Raw genomic sequence first — 19,497 nt, 5'->3', positions numbered from 1 at the left:
AAACAAAAAAAGACTTTGTAGCTCATCCCTAAGGCATCTTTCCAGGCAGGCACAAGATTGGTAAGGAGATGAGCTCCCTCCAGAACATGATACTGAAATGGCAGCGAACAGGACTCCCTCCTTCTGGAGAGTCCTCGCTGCCTTCTGTGTGAGATGAAGGGTTGCTCGCTCCCTCCCTCAAGCACATTTGATGACTGGCCTCCAGGCACAATTTTATGATCCAAAATGTGCCCAGACGGATCTAAATGTATCCTTATCCTCTCTCTGGTGGGTCCTGTCCACAGCTAGAGATGAGCAAGAAATAGCCTACAATGGCCAAGCCATTCCATTTTGCATGCCTCTGCTGAGGAAGAACTGGTAGAGAACAGAGAAGCACTAAATCAGGAGCTCTTGAAGACCACACTCCCTTCCCGTGTAAGGAAAGCAGAGGCCAGAAGTAAGATCGCGTGAGGAAGGCCATGGAAGTCTGCTGAACGAAACTTCCATGCAATTTAGCAGGTTATGAAGCGGAAGGGGTCATTTCTGCAGTCGCTATGCTATTGCTATAACATCTCAAAATCACCTACCCGCTTGGCGATGTGGGAACGGTCATTTCAGTTCTAATCTTGGTGTCAAGGATTTAATATCAAACAAGGAGACACATTGCCTCTGCTGCCGGTCTTGGACAAGCACACGAGGGACTCAGGGAAATGGCCCTCCTCCTTCAGGCTGGAGTGGGTTCAAGCAGATCTCAACCTCTGGAATTTTTAAGTTGTGGGACCTTTCCCGGTGAACTACTATTTTAATGTCACTGTTCTGGGAGGCAGGCAAATTCAAGGCAAAAGAGTACACTCAATCACAGACACAGTGATGATGCAAATATTTAGGACTGGTACTTAAGTCTGTTATTTCCTGATAGTTGGCCAGTAGGTTTCCATTTCTTTTTTATAAAATAAGAAGATGCTGGGGTGCCTGGGTGGCTCAGTCGGTTAAGTCCCTGCCTTTGCCTCAGATCATGATCTCACAGTTCATAGGTTCAAGCCCTATCTCAGGCTCTGTGCTGACAGCTCAGAGCCTGGAGCCGGCTTCAGATTCTGTGTCTTCCTCTCTCTCTGCCCCTCCTCTGCTTTGCTCTCTCTCTCCCAAAAATAAATAAACTTAAAAAAAAATTTTTAAGTAAGATGCTTACTTTATCATTCACACACAAAATTATATACAAACAACACACAAACTGCTTAGAATGCACATATTCTTTGGTTTACTCATCAAAATAGCACATAACAAAGTAGCAAAAACCTTATAGTTAAATAAAAAAGTGACATTCTTTATTTACCTATCAAACCTTATTAAACATTGAAATGCCTTTTATTTCCATTCTCACATGCTACAGCAATATGCTTTCCTCCTTTTTGGCCCTTATCCCCCTACATTATTTTGACGGGCTCCTCTCTACAATAAAGATTGTAGTAACTGTCTTAATACCACTTAACTTTTACAAGAACCACCTAGATTTTCCTCTGTGACTCTCACATCGAAAATGGGTAGAGATGCCACCAGCACATTTTCAAGAATTACCACGTTTTGGATGTAGCACTGTTGGTACTAAAAAACAGGACTCAACTCCAGAAGCGTTTCAACTCCAGAAACATTATTCGTGATGTCACATACAGTTGGTTCCTACAATACTGACTTCAGAGAAGCCGTTTTTCAATTTTTCTGAGGGTTCCGTTTGACCGCCTTAATTCTTGAGTGTCTTAATTCTCCATGAAGACTTAATTCTTGAAGGTCAGTGACACAATCTTTAATGCAAGAATGTTTAACCAAAGGTAAACTCGCAAATGCAATTGTTTCAAAAGGAACAATGAGAGCGAGAGAAAGACCTCGGCTTCTTAACAGAGGTACATACACATAGTAAGGAATAATAGTGAATCAAAATACATAACTCTGTACACGTCAGGAATATCCAATGTGCTATTAACTGCTCTAAAATAGGTGTCTTGAGGTTCAGAGCCATACATATTCATCTTTGTATGACTCTATATTTGCATCATCCACTTTTCCCATGATCTGTCAACCATTCGGGAGCCTTTCACCAGACTTTTTGGCACTATGCTTTTCTTTCAATAAAACAAGCCACATAAGACATTACCACTGACGTCTACCAACCGGATTGGCCAATGTCTTTCTGAACCATGTGTAATCTTAAAAAAAAAAAAAAAAAAAAAAATTCTTTTTTCCTTCATACATCAACAGTGCTCCATTTTCAAATAAATCACGAGCAGTCAGTCTTTGCTCACACGCTCAAATGTTCTCCTCATCCAGCATTTTGTTCACGCCGTCACAGAGTTTTTGTAGGTGGGGCTTGAAATTTCCAAAGGGGTTATATAAGGCAGCTAAAAAATCGCAATCTGAGAAATGGTCGAAGACGTTATTAACCCGTCCGTGTGACTTGGCCGTGAGGTGACGCTGGATGATCTGGTGCAGCAGCTCTCTGCATTCATTCAGCAGCCGGGACAACACGTTGCGGTCAAAGGTGTACTCCACCTGATGGAAGCTGACCACGGTCATGGCGAGCTGGTGAACCTTCTTCTTAAATTTCTCCATCAGCGCCAGCTCATCTTGATTAAACTGGTTGTTCCTGTAGAGAATGGCCAGCTTGATGACTGTTTTGATGAGGTTCTTGATGATTTTCTCCGCCTCTTTCTTGTTCTGGGTGTACTCTTTGGTCACTCGGTAGAGCTCATCCAGGACTTCGCTGCTCGTGTCGTCGATGAGGGTGGTGGCAATGGATTTGGACACCATTTTCCCCAAGATCTTCTTTTGCGCCTGCACGGCCAGGTTTTTGGAATTGAAGACATCTGTGGCCACTGAAAGGAAGCAAATTAAAACACAGATATTAAGGACTATTTTCCTTCTCATTTGCCCATGGTGTAGTTGTCTCCCATCCGCTGACATTTGTTTCCGTTCAGAAAAGAACGAAAGATCTTACTACGCTTCTGGGCGTTAGGTCCTCATGAAATGAACGGGTTGCCGTGCATAATCTTTAAGGTCTCTTGCAACTCAAGTGTTTTATGCCTTCGGCTATACACTCACTACTTGGTTTAGCAGTTGAAGGGGGCAACCTTTCCAAAGATAACTTTTTCTGATTATAAAAACGGTACGTCTCATGAAGCAGTCAGTTTTTACACAATTTTCCCCCAATTTAATTTTATAAGAAACCCCCCCAAAATATAAAATCAACCCCACAACTGTCCTCTGGGCACCAGTCACCAAGAACAATTAATTTTTTTTTTTAATCTTTATTTATTTTTGTGAGAGAGACAGAGTGCAAGCGGGGGAGGAACAGGGAGAGAGGGAGACCCAGAATCCGAAGCAGGCTCCAGGCTCCGAGCCGTCAGCACAGAGCCCGACACGGGGCCCGAAGTCACGAACCGCAAGATCATGACCTGAGTCGAAGTCGCCCGCTTAACCGACTGAGCCACCCAGGCGCCCCTCGCCAAGAACAGTTTAAAGAGCCCCCTTTACACGTAAGAAGGATAAAGAGCAAAGCCACACTGAGGAAAGTAGCAAATTCGTGGAAGCAAATCAAAAGGAGAGCCCTGTTTTCAACTTCAGCTGCAAAAAGTCAAATTTCCTGAGATGCTGGCCCACCCCTACCAGTTTGGTGATCCTAAGGGCCCAGAGTTTCAACTCCCAGGCGTTGAGTCTTAGAAAAGAATATTCCTTGGAGGGCTCATTGTCACTTGCTGTTTCTGATGATCGGCCATTGTTCGTTCCCTTTAAACGTTCACACATCGTTTATACATTATGCAGAAATAACTACACTTTTATGAGCTAATGAAATGGGCTCCATGAAAAACATGGAGCTTTGAAAAAGCTGATGCTTAGAGTTTGCTTTTGAAATGACCATAACTGAATTTGACAGGGGTGTAAGATACATATAACAATAGTTGTGCATATTAACTATTAATGAAACACTGTATTATGCTCCCAGTTTACAGCCGGTCAGTGAAAATGCTCAGTACATGTTTACTCCCCAAACCAAGTTTAGTCTTTCACCTAAATAGTCAGGGCATCAGTGATACACAATTATTTCTAGTGTGGACAGGCTAAGGGCAGAAAGCAAAAAGGCGGCCACTCCCTAATCCAGGCTGGAAGGGTATATAAGAAGAGTGTCTCTCTCAGTATGGCACTGCCACGTTAGATGTGACATTTGGGCCAGCTCTGGGATATATTCTAGGCGGCATGAAGTGGTTCCTAATCACCAGAACGTCTCTTATAAATATACAGGGCCATAAGTCCTGAAAGAAAGCCTTCACTGAACGAGAAGCAGTGCCTTCACCAATGTCGATATTTAAACGTCTGAAACATGATCTGAAACTGTGGAAGAAGAAGTGTAATATATATTGAGAAAGAAAAGGAAAGTGAAAAAGCATGCGAAACAGCCAGTACGTGAAGGTTTCCAAGTTGTGTTATATTCTCATCAATTAAGCCCAGTTCTACTCCTAAAGGCTTGCAAAAGAGTGTACGAGTTAATCTACACTAAATAATTTGCATTGAAATAAATGCCACACATGTAGTTAATATTACCACAATAAGACCAGCGACCACTTTCCATGACAGACTTTATGGTATGGACCTTCAACAAATAAACCTGATTTATACAGGAAGGGATAGCCCCCAAACTTCAGATCCATAGCAAATAACAGGATTTCAGAAACTTATTTTATGTGAAGTAGAAAGGTTATTTTGTGTTTAATCTTCAGGATGTGACCCAGGCTACCTCTGTGGGATTTACTGCAATGTATATTTGATGGAAACATTGTATATGACTCAATCACTGGAACCAGGGAGAGAGGAGTGAAAATCCTCTGCGCCCCCCTTTCTCCAAGACTGGACTTAGAAGTTTGCACCTCCTCTGAGCTACTTTGCTTATTAAATGTAAATGTGCCATTTGATGTCAAACATAAAGAGCAAAACTCTGTGATGTAGCACTTGAACCTCCCACAAGAGAAAGTGTGAAAAGCAAGGTCACTGCCAGCAGAGCAAAATCGCTCCCCATTTGTTACTTTGGTAACAAAGTCTCAACCGAGACAGCAAAGCTGTGTTCTGAGGCTTTCCTAGTTGCCCCAGAGGAACTGCAAGCCCTGTTCTAGAAACACAGCAGCCACTTCCTACTTTCATTTTATTCTTTGGGTTATAGCCAGCTCAGTCCTCTCTTAAAGGGAGGCTGAAGCTCGTTTTCCCCCGTCCCGTGCAGGGCAGACAGGCACACAGTGGATTTCCCTTCTAGCATTAGTGAAGGCTTCTTTGGAGCCAACTGGGGGTTGTGGCTGAGAGCCGCTGGCCAGGGTTGTGTGGTCTGTGATCATGAAGTAGGATTTTTTACCCCCTTGCAAATTAATTGCCTTTAGCCATTCCTGCTCAGGCTTATTTGTCAGTTTCACATCCTCTAGGAGCTCCTTCAAGCCCTGGGATATCTCAGAGCTAGTCCTGGACCACGTTTTTTCTTTTGCTCTACCCTCAGCCCAGTGTGATCTCATCCACTCCTGTGGCTTCAGATACCACCCAGGTGCCAGCAACTCCCACACTTATAACTCACTCTGACCTCGTTCCCGGACTCATTTTGCAAATGCATTCAGGGCTTTCCTTTCTCTGGGCTGTTTTGCAGCCATTTCAAATGCACCACGTCTAAAACCGAATCCTCGATTCCCTGGCTGGCCCCAAAGTGTTCCTCCTTCATTCTTTTCTATCTTCACAAAAAGCATCACTTGCATCCCTTTGCTCAAGTCGGTGGTCTGGCTGTCGTGCGCCATACCATCCTCTCTCTCGCCCAGTCCGTTACCAACAGCTTCCCACTCTGCCTTCCCCCACTTGCCTCCATCTCCACGGACACCAGGCTCGTCCAAACCCCTTTCCAACCTCTTCTCATGCAGCAGTCAGAGCTTTTGAAAATGGGAATTAGGAACAGATGCTGACCTCAAGTCTTTGCTGACCATCACACTCCCTTGTTTCTGAAATCCTCCTCATTTGCCTACATTGTGATTGTCTGCCTCTCTCCTCCCTAGAACCCAAGCTCTTTGAGAGATAAGGTGATACACGCATATACACGGGTGCCTGGTGTATGGAGCTTCTCGTAGAAACAGAAGCCGATTTGCCCTCCCTCCCTTCACTCCACTGAGATACTTCCCTATGAAAACAGGGTGGCCTGTAAAACGAGAGTTTTAAATACATATGTGAAGGGTTGTTTGTTTTAGAAGCTAGAACAAAACAGGTATTTATTTTACCTAGCTCACCAGGTGGTTTTCTTCTCTTGCACTCAAGAGTGTGGTTTCTCTTACCGCCATCAATCACTCTTTAAAAGAGAACAGATCTGCTGTGCAGAATGAGAAAATACCGCAGGACAATCAAACAAATATTTAGCATAAAAGCCAAGGCAATGGTTCTCACTTGCATCTGCTACATCTGGCTACTGAGGAAGATTAGACACAGGGCCACTTCTTCCTCTGAAGGGATCTATGTTTAAATGGGTAACAGAGGGATGGACCAAAGGTACGTCCTGGGAAGCAGCTAAGAGGTGAAAGGAGGTGTTCTCACAGGAGAAGGCGCTGAAAATATGGTTTCAATGTTTTATCAAGATGAATTCGGCTGTGTTTGAAAATATACGTGTACATCTTCGTCTAATGAAAAATGATGCCTTGGGGCACCTGGGTGGCTCAGTCAGTTAAGCGTCTGACTCTTGGTTTCAGCTGAGGTCATATCATGCTTCATGGGATCAAGCCCCGCATCGGGCTCTGCTCTGATAGCATGCAGTCTGCTTGGGATTCTCTCTCTCCCTCTCTCTCTGTCCCTTCCCCACTTGCTCTCTCTGTTTCTCTTTCAAAATGAATAAACAAACTTAAAAAAAAAAAAGAAAAAGAAAAAGAAAAAGAATAGGGGACTGGGTGGCTCAGTCGGTTGAGCATCCAACTTTGGCTCAGGTCAAGATCTCAGTGTGTGGGGTCAAGCCCCGTATCGGGCTCTCTGCTGTCAGCACACAGCCCAGTTTGGATCCTGGACCCCCCTCTCTACCCCTCCTCCACTCTCTTTCTCAAAATAAATAAATGTAAAAAAAGAAAAAGAAAAGCAATGCCATATACCAAAAACATACAAAGGACTGACACTATTAAGACTGTTGCATAGTAAGGGGTGTAAATGTTATTTTATACCTACTTCTCTTTCTGCCCTTCCTCTATATCGCTGTATTTCCTTTCTTGGTTTAACAACATCACCCATTTCAGCAATGTTTGCTGTAAAGCAAAACTGATATTCAGGGAATCCTGGTTTTAGCATCAACAGTTAAAAATTTGGAGATAAACATTGATGGTAAAAATATACTGACCCCTCTAGGGAAGGAGAAAAAAGTGCTTGAAAGGCAAAAATAAAAACAAAACTTTTCATAAAATTTAACTAATGAAAACCCATAGTTTTCTGAAATTAACAAAAGTTCCCCATAACATTATTCCAACTGAGAAATTGCTAACACAGTAAAGCGCCCAGCTAACTTTACAACCTCACTAGCAAATAAATAATTTCTTCACCTATCCAATTTGTTATACTTGGAACTTTTAAGCAGTGACTACAGATGTACATGTATGCCATTTCTAATTCCCGCCTAGTTAAAATGCGATCCTGTGGGCCCAGTCTTAGGAAAGATGGAAAAGAAAACAATTTAGAGAGCATGTCTGGCTGTTGTGGGCTGTTAATAAAAGTTCTTTAAACAAATATATAAAACCTTAGCTCTCTTGCACCTGAATAACTCCAAGTCTAAATGGGACTTAGTAAAAAGCACTGGGATAGGGAAGTGGCCACAATAAGTGGTACACAGTGTCACAAGAAGTCAACAGGCTAAGAGTTGACCTCCCTCCGCTGGGATCTGGGAGCGCTCTGGGGAACAATCAAGGAATGACTGGAATGGTTGGTGAGGTATCTGTGACACCAGCCTCTGCACTCAAAAAATCCCAAAGGGGGAAACAGAAAGAAAGAAAAGAAAGGGCAGGGTTGGGGAAATGGTGGGGTGCAGGGTGGGGGGGGGAGAGGGTCCCAGGCAGCAGAAGCCACCAAGATTCCCACTCTCAGAAGGGGCTGCCCCTGTGGAGGGACCATGACTGTAAACTCGAGGCAACATTGCCCAGAGAGAAAGGGTCAAGCGCCAGGCACCTTAACCGGCACGTCAGCTTTCGGTCACACAGACAGAGGCCCTGACACGAATCAGTACATCTAGGGTCCTTCACCCGAATCGAACCGCAAATTCTGGTATCTATGCATCTTCCTGACTCCAAGGGGCTAAACACCAAGAGTATGCACCATCACGCAGACAGGCTAACTCATTTACTCTGGGTCTCCTACCACTTTCAAAAGAGTACATGGTCACTTTAAAAGTGAGGGTGCCTGGGTGGCTCAGTCAGTTAAGTGTCCGACTTCAACTCAGGTCATGATCTCACGGTGCGTGGGTTCCAGTCCCGCATGGGGCTCTCTGCTGTCAGCACACAGCCCACTTGGGATTCTCTGTCCCTGTCTCTCTCTGCCACTCACCCCCCCTCAAATAAATAAACATTAAAAAAAAAATTAAAAGGTAACATGATAAAGAAGACAAATGCAAGGGAAAATGAGCCAAAAAAGGGAAAAAACAAAAAGCAAAAACAACACTGGGTGGCTTTTCAGTGGAGAGCCAGCAACCATAAAGCACCCTGTCCCAGATTCCTTTTTTCGTTCTGCACTCAGATACTTTACAACTCCGTAAGTTGTAGAAGACGGGTAGTACTGTAAATGACTCTTGTCCATAGACATACAAATACATTTTGTCAAGAGGAGGCACAACTGATAATTCATTTTCTTGTTTGCCTGTGTTGTCCTGGGGATTCTCCTGAACCAATCATAAGGGCTTACTGGTTCCTCATTCATTAGCGAGCTCTGTAAAATCTTTGGCGTGCCCATTTTGTATTTGTTGGAGAGTCAGGAGTTTACCTTCTTTTTTTGTTGTTGTTGTTTTATTTTATTTTTGAGAAAGAGAGAGAGCAAGAGCGAGTGAGCAAGCAGGTGAGGGGCAGAGAGAGAGAGGGAGACACAGAATCCAAAGCAGGCTCCAGGCTCTGAGCTGTCAGCACAGAGCCTGATGCGGGACTCGAACTCACAAACTGTGAGATCATGACCTGAGCCAAAGTCGGACACTTAACGACTGAGCCACCCAGGTGCCCCAGGATTTTACCATCTTAAAGAAAACCTTCAATACATATTAGAATTTTTGCATCAAAACCACTTAAAACAGAAAAATGGCAGCGTAAACCTCTAGCATACTAGAGAGAATTACTATACATTTCCTGTGGCAAATTATTCTGTCAGGGGCCTTGAAAAGAAGAGTGTACTTATAAAAGTTCAAATATTCTATAATAATGGTTCCAGAACTGCCCTACTGCTCAGGGATACAGCTGAGACTCAGTTTCCCCACCCACAAGAGAAGAATCATGACGCCCGCTTCTTGGGATTGTTACAAAATTAATGGACATAGACCCCATGGCAGTATCTTCCACAATGCCTGGCACAGAACAGCCTTCCCCATAGGTTCAACAATCTAAATAAACTCCGAGTGCATTCTGTTGCTTTCGAATACTGAATCACATTTGGTCAAAATTAATCAACTCCTTCTGGAAGAAATATGTAGCTGAGAAATGCAAAATACCAGATGAATGTGTGAAAACAGGGACTTCAGAGACCTCAGTTAATAACGACTCACATTTTCTTTGCTATGATGACATTTAAAAAAAAAATCTAACAAATATTAAAACTTTATCAGGGAATTTCTCTTTTTTTTAAGGTGTTAAATCTCTTGTTAGTAAGGACTTTGATAGATAGTGCCAGGGTGTTCTGTCCAGAAAAAAACTGGTCAGTGGAGAACAGAAGTGAAGGCTACCACAAAGAAACAAGAGGAGAAACGGCGTCAACACCCTCGCAAAGTTGTGCAACAGGGAACAGAGGCAGAGGAAATGGACCAAATATAAAGCCAAAGTGAAAACCCGTAACAGCCAAAAAGATTACCCCAGAGAGTCACAGTATCTCACTGGGAGCTCGTGAAGCCTCCCAGACAACCTGACACCCAAAGGCAGGGCAGCATCGAAGGAGACAGAAGGCTCAAGGTCAAGAGTCTTGGGTTGTAAACTTGAGTGTCATTTAATTCCTCGAACCTCAGTTTTCTCATCTGCTAAGTGGGACATCATTTCAAGGTAGCGTGGCTTGAGTGAGATTTAATGAGTTACGAATTTGAAAACACCCACCAGCATGCCAGGCTCATGATCACAAATGAATACAGAGCCTTGTCCCCTTATACTTCATATCACTTGAAATGGAGGAGCAGGGATTCGAACCCAATGTTTACGCACACTGTGTTCTTTCTACTCGTATCTCCCTATGTTCCCTATTTTCCAAATTTGTAGGCAAAAGAAATTACGTCCTGAAGAAAACACTCTGAAGCCTTTCCCTGTGTGATTTTGGGCTATTTTTCTTGCTTTAATTCTGGAACCCCTTCATCATGACTTTCGGATCCACTCTGTGTCTTTTATTCCTACGGCTTAGTTTTATGATGATTTTAAAATTGAAAATGTAATTTCCTGAGTCTCAACCCCTTTAACTTCATATTAGACTTCATCTCTGCCCCTCTGCAGAGATGAATTTGCTGCAGGAGTCATGTGATGCCTTGACTGCTTTCTGCAGGGCATCAACTGGCCAAGGATCACCAGTACCAGGATTGGAAGAAAGTCTGGTGATATTTATATGAAGTAGATCCCAAAGAATGTCAGTATTGTAAATATTAGTACAGAAGATACAAGAATAGAATGAATCTTGTGGCTACCCAAAGTCAGAGTGAGAGGTTTACGATCATGAGAACCCACTGGCTAGCCAGCATTTTTTGGAGCATTTACTCCACGATCCCCAGAACTGCCCAAAATCTGCCTTGTCCCATTGAAGCTTCAGAACGATTTGCAGAGAGAGGTTGTTATTGCCCCCATTTTACAGATAAAGTAACTGAGGTCCAGAGAAATTAAGTTACTTTCTCAAGGCCATACGGTTAGTAAGTGGAAGAGATGAGCTTGAACCCAGATATGCCCGACTCTAGGCTATTCTCTCAAGAATTACATTACACCAAATGAGATTTTGTTTTTCTTAATGTTTATTTAGTTTTGAGAGACAGAACACGTGCAAGCAGAAGAGGAACAGAGAGAGAGGGAGACAGAGGATCCGAAGCCGCTTCACACTGACAGCAGAGAGCCTGATGTGGGGCTTGAACTCGTGAAGTGTGAGATCATGACCTGAGTCACCCAGGGCACCCCTACAAGAGCTTTGAAAAAGAGACTTCTTGGGGCACCTGGGTGGCTCAGTTGTCTGAGCATCCGACTTCGGCTGAGGTCATGATCTCGCTGTTCGTGAGTTCAAGTCCCACATCAGGCTCTGTGCTGACCGCTCAGAGCCTGGAGCCTGCTTCGGATTCTGTGTCTCCCTATCTCTGCCCCTCCCTCACTTGTGCTCTGTCTCTCTGTCTCTCAAAAATACATAAACATTAAAAAAACATTTTTTTTTTTAAAGAGACTTCTTGAAGGTATAGGAAGACCTAATATATTTAGCTAAGTAAAGGGAAAGGAAAGGAAAGGAAAGGAAAGGAAAGGAAAGGAAAGGAAAGGAAAGGAGTGGACAGGAAAGGAAAGAAAACAAAAGCACAAGACCAGTTCTCCTTGGGGGAAGGAAATAAAATTCCATATAAAGGAGATCAACCCAGTTGGGCTTGAAATAGCTTGTAGTTTCAGGGAAAATCCTGAGCAGTTTTTACACATTCTAAAATATAATTGTATAAAACAAAGAAATGCTTACATTGTTCAAAAGCCAGAATTTAAATATATTAAGTGAAAAGTCTCTCTCTGTTTCGCCACCCACAGCACAGTCCAGACCCCCAACTCCTGATTCCCAGAGGCAACAAGTGTTCTTAGATTTCTGGTATCCTTTCAGAGTTGGTTTTTTTCCCTGCATAGATAAGCAGATACATGAATAGATACTGTGTAGTGTGAAGAAATCTTACAGGCATGCAATGCTTATGAAATGCAACTTAAAATTTTTTTTAATGTTTTTATTTATTTTTGAGAGACAGAGAGAAAGAGACAGAGACAGAGCATGAGCTGGTGAGAGAGAGAGAGAGGGGCGGGGGGGGGGGTGGGGGGCGGGGGGGGGTGGGGGGCGGGGAGAAGACACAGAATCCGAAGCAGGCCCCAGGCTCTGAGCTGTCAGCACAGAACCCCATGCAGGGCTTGAACTCATGAACCGTGAGATCAAGACCTGAGCTGAAGTTGGACACTTAACAGACTGAACCACCCAGGCACCCCAAGGAATACAACTTTTGAGTGAGGGCAGACAAACTGTGTAAGTGTCCACAGTTCCGTGTAAGACGCTGATACACAATGGTGAGATGCTAGAGGCACATGGCTGTTACCTTTGCTTCTTCCTAAACAGGCAATAGCACTAAGAATCCTGCAGGGAGGGATGAGAAGGTAGTGAGTGTGAAACATAGGACTTTATTTAATGGGAACAAATGTCATGAGTAGGGCAATCACAGTTTATCATCCACATGAAATACCTGTGAAAAGAGCACTATCGGTAATTACACCACGACAAGAGATCTGGGACTATCCCAGGGAAGTGTAAGTGGTCACTGAAGACTACCCAAGCACTTAAGCACCAAAGACACTCCAGACTAAATAAGAAAGGGCTGGGGCGCCTGGCGGCTCAGTCTATTAATCCTCCCACTTAGGCTCAGGTCATGATTTATCGAGGTCTGTGGGTTCCAGCCCTGTGTCGGGCTCTGTGCTGACAGCTCAGAGCCTGGAGCCTGCTTCAGATTCTGTCTCTCTCTCTCTCTCTCTCTCTCTCTCTCTGCCCCTTCCACGATTGCTTGCTCTCTCTCTCTGAAAAATAAACAAACATTTAAAAATGTCTTACAGGGAACAAAGTTCTTTCTGGTTAAGTTTGGGAAACATTGTATATATACTAAGATATCCTTTGGGATGTGCAGAGTGGTAATAATATTAAAGTCTGGAGGATGCGTGCAGTCAAGGAACACTTTATCTACTCAAATTTTCCAAATTAATTATACCAAGGACCCACTAACAAATTTGTAGGATAAGGTCACTGAAAATTACTGGCTACGAAATTGACTTGGAGTCTGGTTATCCCTCTGGAATGGATTCACAATGGTCTTGTGCAAATAGCACAGGGCAAGACAGGCAGTCAGGCAAAACCAGACAATGGGAGCACGGACTCCAGAGTCATACTGTCTGGGTCAGAAGTCTGGCTCTGCCACTGAGTGCCACGTCCCTGGGGCAAATTACTTCACCTCTCTATGCCTCCATTTCCCCATTTGCAAATGAGGACCCCTAAGGTTTTTATGAGGATATAATGAGAATGAGCCATAAAAAGTGAGAAGATCAACCCAAAGACCTGAATCATTCCACAAAACTTCTGGTGAGTGTTTATAATATATCAGATACTGTGGTTTCAGTGATAAATAACATGCTCCCTTCTCCGCAGGCACGCACATGGAGCGGGGGTGGGGGGCCACAATGCACCATGATCAGTTCTCCAATCGGAGCGTGTAGGCATGCAACAGGAGCAGAGGGGACATTAATTTTGCTGGGTGGCATGATGCAGGGACGCTAGGTTTGTGAAAGGCATCACAAAAGAAGGCTGACCCAAAATATTGACCTGGAAGGAAAAACAGATTCTGCCTTACAGAAATAAACATGACCATATTCCAGAGCTGATCTATAGAACTCCCACCCTTCTGGGAAGGGGATGAACAAGTCTGCCCAGCAGCACACCTACATGTCAGAAGCCCAAAGATAGGTGTAGGCCCTAGACATTTTAGAAAAACTTAAGACACAAGCTATGTATAACACGCGTGTTGTCAAAGCCAGAAAAACTCACCACTCCAAATTGTTCTGTTTTCAAGAGGGCCCTGGCAGGGAGAAGATGCATACCATAGGTATCTGAGGCAGCACTGTGACACAGGCCGCTTGCATCAGAAGAATCTGGAGGCCTCTTAGAAGTACCAGCTGCCATGGGGCGCCTGGGTGGCTCAGTCGGTTGAGTGTCTGACTTAGACTCAGGTCACGATCTCACGGTTTGTGAGTCCACGCCCTGCATCAGGCTCTGTGCTGACAGCTCGGAGCCTGGAGCCTGCTTCAGGTTCTGTGTCTCCCTCTCTTTCTCTCTCTCTCACCAGCTCATATGAGGTCTCTCTCTCAAAAATAAACGCTAAAAAAAAATTGAAGAAAAAAAAAAAAAAAGAAGTACAGACTGCCCTAGCTACTGACTCAGAATTCCGGGGACTACTGTCTAAGAAGTTGCATTTTATGAGGCAGCCTATGTGGTTTGCATGTATGAGCACTAACATGTCCTCCCAGAATGTTATACTTCAAAATGTTCAAACCGACGGACTTTGGTCACAAAGGCATACTCCAAGTAGATCATGAGTGGATTTAACTCCCTCTCAAAAAAGTTTTGCCAAAAAACAGATGTGAACTTGTACACCCAATCCAGAGAAAAAAGAATTTTTAAGTTTATTTATTTACTTTGGGGGGTGGGGTGGAGAGAATCCCAAGCAGGCTCTGCATTGTCAGCATGGAGCCCAACGTGGGGCTCGAACTCACAAACTGTGAGATCATGACCAGAGCCGAAATCAAGAATCAGATGCTTAATTGACTGAGCCACCCAGGCGCCCCTAGAAAAAATGTTTTAAGAATAGCGCTTATTACATTAAAGCCTCAAAGAATTTTGATAATGTATCCAAGAGAACAGAAAAGTTAGTGTCTCTTACATGATACTTAAACCAAAACTTGGACAGGGCCTAACTCTATTACTCATACCAGTTTGAAATGAAATAAAAATGTCCTACAAGCATTTATACAAAACTGACTTTAGTGAACTGTTCTTTTCAATTAAACGAATGCTTCCTTATTAATTATGTTGGATTAAGATATGTTATGTTTCTCTCGGAGACTTTTCAATTAAGCTGGGTTTATTTACACATTTTCTTGAGGACATGAAACCTTTCCACTATTGATATAATCCAATCTTCTGCCGGAATATAGAGGAAAATCCTCTGAATCAGCTCCATGATTTTCTACCCTTTTCTACCCCTCAAGCTCTACCCCACGAGAGGCCCTGACCCCTGATGAATATGTAGACACACACAGAGCTCAGAAAACCAGTAACAGATTTTAAACTCTAGCACACAGGAGTGCAGTTGTATTACTGAGCCAGCCCCTAAAACTGGCATTAGCAGCCAACATACCCTTTCTGGTCTCATCAGGTTATTCCTGGTTGAATAATAAGGACCATCAGACAACAAAATGATAGCTGACGTTTGTGTAGCGCTCAACAGTTTGCAAGATATTTTCACAGTAACAATTTTTATGTTTATGAAAGTGTTCTGGTTTCGTCCTTATTACTGGACCCTGACGCGACCAGATGAGAGAGCGCGATTCAGAAGTCAAATGACTTATCCGAGGACGTGGCAAAATGGAGGTACCCTGCTTCAGACTACAGCACACAACCTTCTGTAAGAAAAGTGAATTTCAGGTACTTTTCATTGCTTATGAATTTTCTATCAAACGCCATGATGCTGCTCAGCCAGCTGTAGAATCCTACTTCTTAGAGCGTGTCTGCTTCCCAGGACAAAGCAACTTCTTGAAACAGAAAGGACAGAAGGAGCACAGGTCTTACACAACAGAGAACAAAGAAAAGCTATACATCTACCCTCCCTCACCCTCTCCCTCCAACCCTGCCTGAAAAAGTTCTGCTCATCCTTTAAAAGGTCAGTTTAGGGGCGCCTGGGTGGCTCAGTCCATTAAGCATCCAACTTTGAGCTCAGGTCATGATCTCATGGTTTGTGAGTTCCAGCCCCGCGTTGGGCTCTGTGCTGACAGCTCAGAGCCTGGAGCCTGCTTTGGAGTCTATGTCTCCCTCTCTTTCTGCTCCTCCCCCAGTCATGCTCTGTCTCTCTCTCTCTCTCTTTCTCAGAAATAAACACTTAAATAAATAAATACATCAATCAATCAATCAATCAATCAATCAATAAAAGGTCAGTTTAAACACCACCTCTACCAAGAAGCTTTTCCAAATCCAGTGGCAGAATAATGTCTCCAAATCCAATGCAGAGAATAAATCTCTTCTTCTTTTAATGTGCCTTTCCGCCTTGTGGTAGAGTTAAATTCCTATCTTCTCATCCTTGATTATGATCCTTGTCAACTAAGGTAGTATGTCTATTCATCTTGTGCATTCTTCAAATGTGCCCTTGAGCTGGCATGGACAGAGCTCCATGGGGCTCATCAATATTTTTTACAGCAATTCATGAAGATGTGTCAGGAAATCAATTCAATTTCATATACTAACACTTAACGAATGAATTGACTTGTACTCCATGGACGAAAACAGCCCTGCCAGGGAGATGTAAAATATTTTTTGTTTTCAAGGAGAGGAATCTATCTACATAAAAGACATGCATTTTCTTTTTCTGTCTCCTGCTTTTCTTCTCTGTCCTTTGCCAAAACATACAGAATAACCAGCCACTTTTTTTGGAAAAGTGACCATATTTAGCTAACTCAATCCCTACAGCAAATGTTCTGGAATCTTCTATGCAACTGTCCCAAACCCATCTGTTTGAGTATTTTAGGAGGAGTAACCTCTTGGCCTCAGCTTGGGCATCTCTCAAATATGACTCTTGGCATAGCTTCCCAACATTCCTGTCAAAACTTTTCCCCTATAACTGTATTAAACTGTTAAGCTAGTGAATCATTTTATAGCCATGTCAGTGTACTAGAGGCTAAATCCCACTGATGGTAAACCAACAGTTATGGGATTTACTGGGCCTGAAGGTGAACCACCTCATTCCAAGTATCAAGATATATAGAAGCTTTGAAATTCTAGGATAAAACCCTGACAAAACCTCAGAAGTTTCTAGAAGCATTACTGCTTATTGCAAGGTACTTCTAGCTTGGCACTCAGCTCTCTATGAAGTACTTTCTACCTTTCTTTCAAATCCTTTCTCCTCTGCTCCTCTGTTTCTGATCTTTGAACAATCATAAGATCTGACTAAAATGGCCCACATTCCCACATGGCAACAATGATCTTGAAGTAAATTATGGCTGCCTCCTTGAGAAGGAGACAACCCTTCCCAGTTTCCACAAATTTATATTCACTTTCCATGCTCTCTAGCCTTTGTGTGGATGACTCCTTCCTCATAGAAATAAATATGACTATATTCCAGAGCCAATCTACAGAACTCTTATTGGCTCTTTAGGAATTAGAAACTCTGCCCATCGGTGTACCTGAGTGTCAGACAATGAAGGATATGTGTGAGTCCTACAGATTTTAGAAAGTATTTAAATATAAATTATGGATACCCAATGAATGTCTAAGGAGGGCTTGTTGGGGGAAATGGTGGAAAGGTTAAGAATAATAATGCCTTGTTTTCATAACACTTGTGGTTTTGTCACAAGCTCCAGGAAGCTACAACTGTACCCCCAAATCCCCACCCCCGTCCTTATTTCTGTAGAATTTATTAACTGGGTCACAGAGAGGTGGTGAATTTGCCAGATTTAAAGATGTCCTGGGAGAAAGGTGAACTTGGATTTTCCATACCAGTTTGGAGCTCTACACAGAAAACAGACTTTTAACAGAAAAGTCTTTCCACTCATTTATCCATTCATTCATTCAACACATTTTATGGAGCACCTACGGTGTGCCAGGGAAAGTGCCTGCTCTCAAGAAGCACAGATTCTAGTACAGGGAGACTTAAGACACACAATAACATGTGCATAAAAATGTCCAGTAGTGACAGGGGCTAGAAAAAAAACTCAGGGGTGTGTGTGTGTGTGTGTGTGTGTCCACATGCTTTGGAGCAAAATAGGAGGGGAGTGGGAACTCGAGGAGCTACACTTATTTTATACAGGGTACTTGGGGAAGGCCTTTCTGAAAGGATGATACCAAGCATAGACATGAAGGAAGCAAGGGGGAGCCATCTTGGGGGGAAATCCTGTCCATTCCCCTACAGTTCATCCCAAATATCACCTCTTCTGTGAAGCCTTTATTGATTAACCCAGTCAGAAATGTTCTATACTGGGGGCGCCTGGGTGGCTCAGTCGATTAAGTGTCTGACTCTTGACTTCTGCTCAGGTCATGATCTCACGGTTTGCGAGTTTATCGACAGTGCGGAGCCTGCTTGGGATTCTCTCTCTCTCCTCTTTCTCTGCCCCTCCCCTGCTCACTTTCTATCTCTCTTTCTCACTCAAAATAAATAAATAAACATTTTTAAAAATTATTTAAAAATGTTCTATGCTGTCTCTAACTCTTAATGCAAACTCTTTCATATCATGTTTATTTGCTTCCATTTTCCCTGAAAGTAAAACCCTTGGGATTATTTATTTCTTCATGTAATAAATAGTCAACTATTCTTTACAATGTATCTGCTGGCTTTAAAAATTCCCAGGTCTTATTGAAGAGGGGTGGTGGGAAAAAAGATACAGGTGGAGTGGGGAAGAAATACTGCTTTTCTGTGAAGACAAGCAAAAAAAGAGACGATAAATGAATTCAGTTACTATTACTTAGGAATTATATCTCAAATACTCTTACCTAAGAACAAGTATTGTGAAGTAAACCCTTGGAAAAAGTTTATTCTAAATGAGTCAGTTTATAACCAAAGATAGGCATCTGAAATAATCATCTTTTGATAATATTTGGAACTTCAAATTACTAAATAACCCACACTCTGCATAGATAGTAAGATAATTCTGTTTTTAGGGTAGAGGTTGCTTTTTAAAATGAAAAAAGCCCCCCCCCTTTTTTAGAATAAATGTAAAAGAAACTGGAAATTTTGAAAAGCATGAATTCTACTTGTCTTTGGTAGCTTATTAAGAAAGAAAGAGTTGAAAATTAAGTTAGGACCTACTGTAAAGCCTTCAAACTTTCTATTTTACCCTTCCTGAAATCAGCTAATTTAAAATTATATTTAGAATTAAAAATAATAAAGCTGTCCGAAAACCACAGAGACAAAATAGTGATGTCAAGATAATTATAAACCTTTGATGTTGATGACACATACTTGCTATATTAAACTCATTTTTCAGTTAAAGAAAATAACTAAAAAGACCAATACAGTCATTCTTTTGTAAGAACTGAAAAATGTTTCTCTAAATACATGAACTTGCTGTCCTGGAGATGGATTACTTCCCTAATGGCAGATATTTGGGTAAAATAAACTTTGGCAAACAACCTAACTTACCAATTTTACGACTAGTTGCCAACTAGCAACAAAATAAATCACTTCTCTAAAATACTCTGGCAGCCCCCACCTTTTCGAAGCTTTGCCGTTTCATCCCTACAGTTCGGCGCTCCAGAATTAAGGTCGCTGTTTCTCTTCTCACCATGCCTATCACCTGTCCT

The 19,497-nt window shown here is 42.7% G+C and overlaps 1 protein-coding gene across 8 annotated transcripts in view; it reads right to left on the bottom strand.

Moving 5' to 3' along the window:
* Positions 1 to 1,148: 1,148 nt before the first annotated feature.
* TNFAIP8 (TNF alpha induced protein 8) overlaps positions 1,149 to 19,497 on the bottom strand; it is a 130,727-nt gene continuing 112,378 nt past the window's right edge. For all 8 annotated transcript variants that reach the window (XM_015076701.3, XM_053220056.1, XM_015076700.3 and 5 more), the window contains exon 2: positions 1,149 to 2,846. In XM_015076701.3, coding sequence (XP_014932187.1) covers positions 2,281 to 2,846 — 566 coding nt within the window. In that variant the 3' untranslated portion in view covers positions 1,149 to 2,280. The remainder of the gene's footprint in view (positions 2,847 to 19,497) is intronic.

The sequence above is a fragment of the Acinonyx jubatus genome, chromosome A1 (genome assembly GCF_027475565.1).
Source record: "Acinonyx jubatus isolate Ajub_Pintada_27869175 chromosome A1, VMU_Ajub_asm_v1.0, whole genome shotgun sequence".
NCBI classification, from domain to species: Eukaryota; Metazoa; Chordata; class Mammalia; order Carnivora; family Felidae; genus Acinonyx; species Acinonyx jubatus.
The sequence above is the reverse complement of the archived record's forward strand: the minus strand, read 5'-3'. Positions and strand labels throughout refer to the sequence as shown.